Source organism: Pseudopodoces humilis, chromosome 17 (assembly GCF_049639895.1).
Source record: "Pseudopodoces humilis isolate 2021_Gansu_Grassland_sample_001 chromosome 17, ASM4963989v1, whole genome shotgun sequence".
NCBI lineage: Eukaryota > Metazoa > Chordata > Aves > Passeriformes > Paridae > Pseudopodoces > Pseudopodoces humilis.
In genome coordinates this window covers 4,583,654-4,595,244 of record NC_142216.1, presented here as the reverse complement: position 1 = coordinate 4,595,244, position 11,591 = coordinate 4,583,654, and the positions used below count along the sequence as shown (strand labels likewise).

General features: G+C 54.2%; 1 protein-coding gene across 4 annotated transcripts in view; it reads left to right on the top strand.

The window, feature by feature from the left end:
- The first annotated feature begins 2,315 nt into the window (after window positions 1-2,315).
- The window catches only part of CYFIP2 (cytoplasmic FMR1 interacting protein 2), a 45,806-nt gene continuing 36,530 nt past the window's right edge, over window positions 2,316-11,591 (top strand). For 2 of the 4 annotated variants that reach the window (XM_088063487.1, XM_005523618.3), the window contains exons 1-4: window positions 2,316-2,479; window positions 8,699-8,839; window positions 10,827-10,916; window positions 10,996-11,073. In XM_088063487.1, coding sequence (XP_087919613.1) covers window positions 8,723-8,839; window positions 10,827-10,916; window positions 10,996-11,073 — 285 coding nt within the window. In that variant the 5' untranslated portion in view covers window positions 2,316-2,479; window positions 8,699-8,722. Of the gene's footprint in view, window positions 2,480-4,563; window positions 4,625-8,698; window positions 8,840-10,826; window positions 10,917-10,995; window positions 11,074-11,591 lie in introns of all 4 variants that reach the window. The other 2 variants (XM_014253250.2, XM_088063486.1) reach the window with 2 other exon arrangements.

The window sequence follows — 11,591 nt, the reverse complement described above, 5'->3', positions numbered from 1 at the left end:
GTCCCAGCGTGTCCCCAGGCTGCTGCTGAGACGGCCAGGCACAGGCACAGCCAGGCTGGAGCCCCTGCTAGCAGGAGGCAGCCAAGCAGTAACCTCATCTAGAAAGAACAGCTGATGCTTCTCAGTGGAGACCAGGGACTGGAGTGTGGCAGCATTAGCCATAAAAAGCTCTTTTCTGGGCATGGGTCAGTCCCCTGGGGATGTGGGTGTTGTTCCAGTGCACAATTACCTTAAAATCAGGCCTGAAAGAAATAAAAAAATCTAGAACTTCTTGAAGTTCTTTTTAATGAACATGTTTTTATGTGATGTTTGGCGTTGTCCCTCTCTGAATGTCAGCACAGCAGGATTCAGGTGAATGGCTCTGCTAGAGCTCACTTGGCAGCCACCACAAATTCATGTGTGTCCTTGTGTCCAGGTCACCCCACCACCGTGTCCTCCCTCCTCCTCACACCCTGATGCACACACTGCTGCTGTAGCTGCACGGGTGCCCCTCGCTGTTGCTGTCCCCAGCCTGCAGGGAGTTCTGCAGGACAAATGCAGGGCAGCTCATTCTATCCTTCTAACAGCTAACATGGAGCAGAAAATTAAAATAGTATCATAACATTCATGGAATTCCCATCACACTGAGCCTGGCTGATAATGGGACCAGATTAAACTGCAAAAAAAAGTCCACAGCAGTCTTTTCTGCCAGTTTTCTTGAACTAACCTTGTTTCACCCAAGGCCTCAGAATGATATTTGCTGTTAAATCTTTTGTGTCTGCAGTAACCATGCTCACTTACTGAATTTTTCTGACAAGTATTAAATAGTAGAAAGAGGAATGGTGGCTACAATGTGTTCTAGCCAAGGGTAAGATAGAGTCACAGATATCACAGAATCATAGGATAGCTGGGGTTGGAAACGACCTTTAAAGGTCACCTAGTCCAACCCCCAAAGAAGAAATAGTATGCAGGGAAATATTCTATGCCCAGAGATTTATTGATAAATTTTTCAGGCGTGGTCCTGTCCTTTAAAACAAAACTAGCTCCTAAGACTGTTCTGCTGCTTTTCTAGATTGCAGACCCCAGTGCCATCAGCCCATGGCATCCATTCAAATGACAGCAGCAGATCTGCAGTGCAAACCTGGTGTCCAAGCTTCCCTGCAGAGCCAACAGACACCCACAGGAACAAGCTCAGCCCCACACTTCCACGGACACCAGCAGCAGTCTCTGAGGAATTGGAGGGGTCACTCTAATGCAGGAAAGGCCAGGTAGCAATCTGATTCTGGCATAGGCTCACGCTCAGGAGAGGGACACTGCCAGGGCCACCACAGAAACACACCTAGACCTGTGTCTAGACTTTCGTCCATCCTCGGGTAATCCAGCAGCGTCTTCCAACGAACAAGACAGCTCCATACAGGGTATCAGTCGCCATCAGGCAGTGTCCCTCTGAAAGCTGTGAGTTTGGATTTCACAGTACAGCTGTATTAGAGCTTTAAACAGAAGTACGAGCAGAAGGACTGGAAACTTGTCCCTGATAAAAAAGCCAGCTGCCAAAAATGCCAAAAGGAAGACCTTTTGGTGCGATGCTGACTCAGAAGAGGACTGGAGCTCTGAGCAAAGGCATTGCCTTCAGGTTTTGATCCCCAACATCCTCAGTCATCCGAGGCTCTGTATGTTTTCTATAAGCTGTATGTATTCTGCCACCAGGACGTCTGTTTAGGTGGTAGGTGACGCCTAACAATGGTTCTCCGAGGGGCAGAGGGGCTGAACGCCCGCAACCCAGCAGCAGCAGCGAGATGGACAATCCCAGCCCGGTCCTGCTTTCTCACCCAAACCCACTGTACCAGCATCAAGCTTCCGAGGGGCCCCTGCTCTCTCCCCTCCGTGACCCGGGGGTGCCGGAGGCCTTTCCCTCCTCGTCGGGAGCCGCCGGCGCCGCGCTGCCGCCAGCCCGGAGCTCCCGCCCGGGGAAACGCGGCCCCGGCCCCGAACCGGAGCGGGGGCAGAGCTGCGGCCCCGGCCCCGAACCGGAGCGGGGGCAGAGCTGCGGCCCCGGCCCCGAACCGGAGCGGGGGCAGAGCTGCGGCCCCGGCCCCGAACCGGAGCGGGGGCAGAGCTGCGGCCCCGGCCCCGAACCGGAGCGGGGGCAGAGCTGCGGCCCCGGCCCCGAACCGGAGCGGGGGCAGGGCTGCGGCCCCGGCCCCGAACCGGAGCGGGGGCAGAGCTGCGGCCCCGGCCCCGAACCGGAGCGGGGGCAGAGCTGCGGCCCCGGCCCCGCCGCGCCTCCCCCCCGCCGCTGGGGGAGGAGCCGCCCGCCGCTCCAGCCCCTTCCCGCGGCGGGCCCGGGGCTCCCCCCGCCGCCGCGCCGAGCCGAGCCGAGGGGCCGGCGAGAGCCGCGGAAGTGCACTTGCTGCAGCCATTTCTGCTCTTTGTGCGGCCGGCGCCGAGCATCCCCCGCCGAGCATCCCGCGGCGCCGGGCACCGCACCCGCGGAGCGCAGGTGAGCGGGCCGGGGTGGGCGCGGGGCTGCGCGGGGGCTGCGGCTCCATCCCCTCCTTCCCTCCCTCCCTCCCTCCCTCCCTCCCCGGGGCTGTGCCCGCCGCCGAGCCCCATCTCCCCGCAGCCCCGGGCGGGCGGAGCGGGGCAGGTGCGGGCGGGCCGGGATGTGCGGGATGTACGGGCCGGGATGTGCGGGATGTATGGCATGTATGGCCGGGATGTATGGCATGTATGGCTGGGATGTATGGCATGTATGGGCCGGGATGTATGGGATGTATCCCACAATGCCCCGAGCTACCTGCGGCGCTCAGCCTGCCCGCAGCCGCCGCACGGCGCCGGGGAAAAAATAGCGCAAATCCCCCTTGTCCTCCCCCCGCCCGCATCCCCAGCACGGGGGAAGGGGCCGAGCCCCGGGCCCGCGGGCGCTGCAGGCCCCGCCGCGGCAGCGCAAGCCCGAGCCGGGGTGGCGGCGGTGCTGGAGAACGGGGCGCGGAGAGGATGCTGATGATGGAGGGGCGGCCCCGGCCGGCTGCCGGAGCGCCCGTGGCGTGGAAATACGGTGTTCCGGGGGGATGAGGGGGATGGAGGCAGCGCCGGAGTCAGAGGCAGCGCTGGGAATGAAGGGCCGGAGCGGCGGCCGCAGGTCCGGAGCCTCTCCCGCCCCGAGGCGCCGGTGCCCGTGCGCGGGGCCGGGCAGCGAGCGCTCCTTTGTGCTCAACTTTGCCCCCGATGCCGCTGGAAATGCCGCATCCCACCGGGCCGAGGGGGAGGGAGCGAGTGGATGGATTCCGCAGGAAATTTCCGTGGGTTGGAAGGACCGGGAAAGAACGAGGAGGAGGAGGAGAAGCACACTCCCTGCGTGGCCAGGGCTGTTCTGGAGAAGGGGGCAGGGTGCAGGGTTTGTGCGCTGCAAGGGGACACTGCCAGCAGCAGAGCGTGGCCCCCTTTGCCATCTGCCGCTTCCCACGGGGGGTTCCTGCCTGGGGGCTTTGGATCACAAAGGTCGCAAAGAATTAGGCTGAGTCGCTGAAGCCTCTGCACCCTCCTGCCCTGAGATACCGAAAGAAAAATCACCCTCATGTGTTGCATGATGACGGGGTCTGGGGTTAGTCACAGAGGTGGGTGACTAGCCCAGTGTTCTGGTGTCACAGCCATATAATTCTGTGCTAATTCCCTGCAAAGAAAAATTTTTCCTTCCTTTTATATGTTCAGTTGATTATTATTAATGAAGCCTGAGGAATAGGGGAAAATCTTCCATCTTCTGACCAGGGTCTCTGGAGTAAAGCAGAATATGCTGAATTCATTTTCACTGAATTCAATTTTGTTAACACACATTGCATGAGAAATGGGAAAGATTGGTTTTGGAAGATCAATAATTGGTCAACTATTAACACTGCTGGCCTGTATGATTGGGTTTAACTGTGTGCTTTAACTGTCAGCAGTGGGTTGCTTATAAACTTGCTCTAAATTTCTCAACTCTATTGGAAATATAGTTTCATATACCTGTCTCTTTCCTTGGCCCGCTTTCTTTGGCACCAGAAAAAAACAATACTATTTAGTTATTCTAAAATAAATAAATTCCAGGATAATTGTGTTGCTGAGAGACAAGGATGGTGCAGATGCTTGGAACTCAGCCCTAATGGGATGGCAGGAAACATAGAGTGGAGATAGAGAAAAACAGCTTCAGGAATCGTGCAGTTTGGCTTCCTTTTTTAAAGGGGAAGGGTAATTTCATGGTTATTAACATCTTTGTCTGTGTAGAGCAGAGGCTCAACTCTGCCAGCCTCACTCACTCTGCAAAGAACCTCCTGGCTCTGGTGGTGGTTGCAATTACAAGTCCTGTGCAGGAGTAAAGTTTTACACTGTGAAGTTATTTTTTACTAAATGCATGTTGGTAGCCAGAATCCTTTATCCTGCCTGTCAGGCAGTGGGTACCAGAAACTTGACTTTTATGCAACTGACACTTTGTCCTGCTGGGTGTTTGTTGGGCCAGGACAGTGCCTGCCCAGTGGTTTGGTGCTATTTTTGGAGAAAGAGAGAGAAGCATTTTCACATGGGTAAAACTAAATTCAGTGACTTTTCCAGGTTACCCAGGGGCTGAGAATCAGAGCTGGAGAAGAATCTCAGATCCTCAGAGGGTGACCAGGTTTGTCCTCCTTCTCTACGTTACCACCTCCCCAGCAAAAGTCTTTTTGCTGATCACCTCACCCCAGGCTCACAGGGCTTGGATTCTGTCTGGGCAATTCCTGTTTTTTCTTGCTTTCTTTCCTGCTCTTGGTACCGACTACAGCACCCAGTGTGAGTGTCTGCTGTAGGAGCAGGCAAGCTGAAAATCCTAAGCAACCCATGCCACTTCCCCAGAGCTCTGGGCTGTGCAGCTTGGGAGCTGAGCACACGTGCATGCAACATATTCATTATGGCCCTACTTTTAAAAGTCTTTCTTTCCCCAAGCTGCTTGAACAGTGAAGTTGCCTTTGTGCTTCTCCCTGCAAAGAGGATGATACTGCATCAGTACTGCTGGGCAAGCATTTTGGTGGGGAGGGCAGGACATGCCCTGCAATTTCAGATATCTGGGATGTCCATCCTCACTCCTCAGAGCCTTCCTGTGCTGTCTGTGAAATCTGGTCCCCAGGCTGCTGCCAGTCCCTGTGTCAGGAACTCTTCCCTTGCATCTCGGGCTGCTGGGCCATGCCTGGCTGGCTCCCCGCCGCGTCTGAAGCCCCAGGTCCTCTGTGTGATCATTTGGCTTTAGAAGGTGTGTGAGATGGCCAGAGGGTTTGCAGCTGAGCTGTGGGAAGGGGACGGGGACGGGGAAGGGGAAGGAGAGTTTCTGCAGCAAACGAGCAGAGAGTGTGGGCAACTTTACCCATTAGCACCGATGCTCATGAGCAGAAGGGATAAGCAGCCCAGTGCAGCATCCCTGCCTCGGGTTTCACTGGGGTGGGGCTGGTTTCTGCCAGGCTAACCTTCAGTTTTGCCAAAACACGTAGGACCGGAGAACTTTGGTTTCTCTGACCAGGGGCGGGATGTGGAGGTGGCTGCTGGCAGCCTGTGAGCTCAGAGGGGCAGGATATGCTGCGGGTGTGCAGGGGAGAGCCTCGCCCCACTGAGCCTGTGCTAGGACAGAGAACAGCCCCGTTCCTGGGCACTTGCTGTGCTGCTCCTGCTTGTGTGGAGCCCAGCCCCAGGGCCACATGTGCCCAAGCACTGTCACAGACCACCATGGACTGAGTCTCCCCTTTCCCAGCACAGCCACCCCAAACCCCAAACCCCGGTGGTGGATGGCAGTTAAAGCTTTTTGATGGGTATCCCCAGGGATCCCTGAATTCCCTGAGCTGGAACCGCTTGGCTGCTGCCAGATCACCTCACAGCTGCCCCCCTTGTCTGTGGACAGAGGGGATGGAGCTGGATTTACAGGATTTACAGGGCCCTGCACCTCTGTGTTAGAACTGTTCTGGCAGGAAGGTGAGGGAGGGCAGCACAGGTCTGGGGGAGTAGGGCTTCACCTGCCATCCTCTCTGGGTGATCTGGGGTGATGATCCAGGCCTGCTGGCCCTGTGGTCCCTCTGTCACACAGCCTGTCTGTGAGGCTGCTCACTGTGGCAGTGTGCTACAGACATGAGGCCCAGGGGAAGTCCTGGCTGACCACGCTGTTCCCTGCAGCTGCTGCTGGGCTCCCAGTTGATCTTGAGAAAGCATGGAGAAGAAACTGGAAGTCCCCATAAAAACTCATGTGTTAAACCCTCCAAGTCTGTAGTTTTTCCAACTGCATCTGGATCCTTGCATTGCTCAACCATGGCAAAGCATGGGGTGGGCTGGTGGCTGATTGCACCTCTCACTTGCAATGACTTGATGCATTCTTTTCTGTTCATGCATTTCTGCACCCTTCCTCTCTGCCTATTTGAGTGCAAGAATTTTAGGGCAGGGACTGGCTTAGCCTGCCAGGTGTGTGCATGCCTGGCACAGCAGGACCCTGATGCTGGATTTGGTACTCTTTCTCCTGGGGTGGCCCAAGCAGAAGCAATAATTTTGTCCCTTGAGTCGCTGAGCTCTTTGGGTGTCACAGGATTGTTGTGGGAGTGCCTTTGATTACAGCAAATGGACAACACCTTGCACAAAAGGCCTTAGAATTGGACTTAGAGGAAAATGGGGAATAAGCCCAAATAAACAGCCACAGCCCTCAAAGCTATGAAATGGAAAGTTTTGCCTTCTGAAGTAATGAAGCATGAGTGAGTAGCCAGGAGTGTTGTTCTGAGATCCCAGTGGCGAGCCCAGAGGTGCTTTAGGATGGTGGTGGAGCATGGTGGGCACTTCTGTGTCCATCTGTGGGGCTGGGCAAGCTGAGCCTCTCTGTGCGGAGCAGCCCAGGGAGCCTGCAGGCCGGCAGGGAGGAAGCTGCAGAAGTGTAATGTCTGGGTTTGACAGTTGCTACAATTTGTAACAGGAAACCATTTTACCAGACAGGGGTAAAGAAGGAAACAGAAATTCAAGTGTGGAGGGGAAAAGCTGCTTGAGATTTTGGGGTTTTTTTTTTTCCAGGCACTCACTTAATGGTGTTTCAGCTGCAGGTACAGCCAAAGCCATTTCTCAGCTGCCTGGTGCCTTGGGGAGGCATTTATGGAGCAGAAATGAGTTTTGCCAGGCTCATAGGTATTCCTGCAGCCCACGATGATGAGGCACAGCTACAGACTCCTTCCCTCTTATGACCCAAGGTGAAGCCCACCCCAGGAGTGCTCCCTGTGCCTCCCCCTAGGCTGTGGCCCTTGCTGGGTGCGTGTGTGTCTGTCCATGGATGTCCCAAAGCCATCATCTTTCCTGCTCCCAGTGCTGGAAATAAAAAACCAACTTATTTTCTTGGAAGCAGTGGGAGATGCTGTTGTGACCAAAGGAGCTGCTGTGGTTTTACTCGAGGGATGTTCTGCTGCTGTTGTATTTGGTGCCTGTGCAGACACTGCCAGAGCCTTGTGTCCTGCCTGCTTGTGTCTGGCAAAAAAAAGTTGCAGAAGCTTAGAGAAAAGCCAAAGAGATGATTAAAGGATTTGAAAACATGCTCTGTAATGAGGCAGGCAAAGAGCTTAGCTGGCTTGCAGGGTGTTCCGTTGAAATGTGTGAGTATCTCGTTGGGAACTTTGATTTAGGGAGCTCTACTGGCCTGCAGATCAGAGCAACAAAACTCAAAGGCTCACATTTCAAACTAGACAGGCTCTGAGTGAGGCAAGAAGCACTGGAGGGGATGTGATTTGCTAATTGAATGAGGTGTCAATATTTAAAGAATTGTCTCTCTGCAAATGTCTAAGTGCAGCAGGGTGTTTTTCTGGGAGACACAGGCTCTAGGTCGGCCGCAGCTATTGCACAGGATTAGGCATTAACTGGGGAAGCCCTGTGGCTGTGATTACACAAGGGCTCAGCCTGGGTGACAGCACAGTCCCCCCCCTGTGCCTGAGAACTCACAGCCAAGGTGAGTGCCAGGGGAGACAGGGACACACAGGTTTGCTCCGTGCTTCCCACTGGGCGCCTGCCTGGGGTAAGCGCCAGGGAACTTTCAGAAATGTTTCCCTTTGATTTTATTTTGTGTATTTATTTTCATTTTTTGCAGCTGGTGCTGTTGGCAGCTTCAGGGCAGGCTGGGATTGGGCAGGGGATGACATGTCAGTGGTAAAAGTAGGGAAATTTAACAGCAACTTCTTTTTTGCTGCTTGCAGTGTCACAGCTTTGCCTGCACAGCACTCGAGCCTTTCCAGTTCACCTCTGGGAATTAATGCAATTGGCTGTTCACAGTTTCCAGGGCTGTTCATGTGTGTGAGAAGGAGAGCATGTGAGTGTCAGCATCCGTCATACTTCTCTAATCAAGCTGCTTCAGGAGATATTCTTGATAGCACCGCTTTGCATTTCGGAGCACATGCTCTCACCCGGGGCTGCTAAAGCTGCACTGCAGCACCCAGCTGTTCAGTCTGAGAGAGTTTTGCATAGAGTTAAGAGAGAGGTGCCTGGGTGGATAGTTGTGTTTCTCTTTTTCTGCATTCCTGCTCTGCTGTTGTTTGCAGGAGAGATGACACAGAGATGTAAGTTTAATGCGTGAGAAAAGGGAAAACAGATAAATTGGGATTTTGTCCCCTGCAGTGCCAGCCAGTAGCCGCTCTGGTTTTATCCTTTCCCACTCAGTCTCCTGCCTGCTGGCTGGTTGTCTTGTCTATCACCCTCTCTTTTGGTTTGGATTTAGCAGGGGAACTGAACATCTGCAACCATGACGACCCACGTCACGCTTGAGGATGCCTTGTCCAACGTGGACTTGCTGGAGGAGCTGCCCCTGCCAGACCAGCAGCCATGCATCGAACCTCCTCCCTCCTCCATCATGTACCAGGTACTTCAGCTCCCCGAGGCACAGGGTAGGGAGGCTTGTTCCAGTGGCTCATGCAAAGCACAATGCTGTGAGAACCAGCTGAAAACATCCAGGGTTCAGCGTGTTGAAGGAAGCGTTCAGAACAGATCTAGCCACAAATCTGTTCCCAAGGACTTTAAGAGGAAGGCATCAGAGGTTGGTGAAAGGGGCTTTTAAGGCCAAGCAAAAATGAGGACCAGAGTGCATGAATGGGTAGGAAGCAGGAGATAAGATTTGTGATAACAGCAGAAAGTTCTCAGTGATGTTTATTTGTGCACATTTTTCTGTGCTTCCTTTCCATGCTCGTGCGTGCATCGAACCGAGCAGGGCAGGCTCAAAGTCCTGCCTGACTTTGGCTGGCCTGTGCCTCTAGCACAGCTGGAGCTGCTGGCATGCAGGGGAGGGCAGCTGCTAGAACCACTTCTCTGCCCTGAGCAACTCAGATTTTGCTGCAGCTGCAGTGACCAAGCAAAGCTTGGCAGGGACCCAGGGCACGGCCGGGCTCCTGCTTTTGCTTCCACAGTGGGATGCCTCGGCTGCTTGGCCACCACACCCTGCCCTATAGCACACACCCAGGGTTAAATATAACAGGGGGTTCCTTTCTCCATGCTGCTGGCTCACCCCTGGCAGTGTATAATACACCAGCACTGTGATGTTGTGCCTTGTATGCAGGGCTCTGGGATTGCAGGGTCTCTTTCAGCAGGTCAGACCCCAGGCTCATTCCAGAGCCTTGGTATCTCTATGGGTTATCAGACCCAAAGGTCATTCTGGGCTGTTCAAATTTCAGCTCTCCCTGAAAAATCTTGATGTAATTATTTGTTTATCTCTTCTTTCAATAAATTTTTAGCCTTTGCTGGCTTGTGTCTCAGGAGGGGCTCAGGGTCCAGCCTTATGGCACAGCCTCCTTTCAGGGCCACGAGTGTGTGCACACAGCTGGGCCTAAAATCCTCCTCTAAGCAGTATCTGGAGATGTTGGCCAAGCCTATTTCCTCATCATACTCGGTTTCTGTGTAGCCCTCTCCCCTGCTAGCCAGAAGTGCACATGCAGTCTCAGCTTTTGTTGTCACATTGGTCACATGTGATGTCGTGGAGGCACTAAGAGGAGTAGCCTTGTGGCCACAGATCTGTGCTCCCAGCTTTCCTACTCAGGAAATCAGTCACTGAGGTGAGTGTGGTGGCTGCAGTGCTGCTGTCATCACATGGAGCAGCTCTGGGTGCTTGGGACCTCTGTCTGCCCTGCCCTGCAGCAGATACCATCAGCCAGCCTTGGCAGAGGAAATTTCCAAGCACAGAGCATGTGAAGGGCTCTCCAGAGAGCCAGGGGAGCTGCTTTTCCATCCCCCACCTGCCTCTGCAATTTCTTGCTCCCCTGTTCCAACCCAAAACTGTACCACAGCTCCCAGAACAAGTGTTTGTCCCAATGACTGTTTGTGCTTGCAAGAGCAACAGTAGCACTGATAATAGCACCTGGATGAGGGCTGACTTTCGTATTTATGTTTTCCAGACAGCTCATTCCCTGCCCTTTCTCTGTGTTTATCCCTTGCACTTCCTGCTGACAGGATGTGGTCTTCCCCTAGCAGCCAGGGCAAAACCAGAAATTAATAAGGCTGCATCTGTCTTTGAGTTACCAAGCTAAAATCCTTAGAATTATTGCTGTAGCTTTTCTCTCTGGTGTGGCTGCAGTAAAGTTTGGCTTGATTTGACAAGGATTTGTCAGTCTTGACTGCCATATTTCCACACATATTCCCTGCAGGATGACCATGTGTGATTCCAGAGCATCTCAGGGTATGTGTATGTATGAAACTACTTCAGACCTAGAAGCGCAGCAACCTCAAATAGTTCACAAGCTCTTCCCGTGCCCCAGGAGCCCTACTAAATCTGCTTTTTGCCAGCACATCCCATGTTAGGCTGTACCAGGTGAGCAAGCAGCAGCTGTGTTTTAATCCCCATCTCTCCCTTTTGCCCACAGGCTAATTTTGACACAAACTTTGAAGACAGGAACGCCTTTGTGACAGGCATTGCCCGGTACATCGAGCAGGCCACGGTGCACTCCAGCATGGTGAGTCCCCCAGCAGTGTCCCCAGGGTGCTGAGCCCGCAGTGCCTGCCCTGTCCCACCAACACCCCTCTGCCTTTCAGAATGAGATGCTGGAAGAAGGCCACGAGTACGCCGTGATGCTCTACACGTGGAGGAGCTGCTCACGAGCCATCCCTCAGGTAGTCAAGCCCTTCCCAGGCAGGGGGCTCCCAGAGCACCTCTTTGGTTTTGTCTTGACAGTGGGTTAGTTTGGAGTGGAGACAGAAGAACAGGAAAAGCAAAGCAAACTAAAGCAGATGATGCTGAGACGTGGCCGTGAGGAGATTTCTGCTGTTGATTGGGTACTTCACACGTGCTGCTGTGCTGCTCTTCCTCCCCTGGCTACACCAGCAGAAGGCTGATGGCAAGACATCACTACAAATCCCTACAGTCACTACAAATCATGTGGTTTAGTGGACTCCCTGTGACATTTGTGCCTCTGGGCAGCCTGTGGGTCCCTGCCCTTTCCCCCCGTGCTCCCCTCAGGGCTGCTGTCAGTGCTGTGTGTGATGGAGGAGCAGAGAATGCCACAGCAGAGGGTTCAGTTATAGATTGACCAGGTTTGATCTTGCAGTGACCCCTGTGCTTTGCCATGGGGCACAGGGGGGTTCTGTGCTCGGCCCCCCAATCTCCCTGCCTGGTCAGGTGCAGCTCCCTG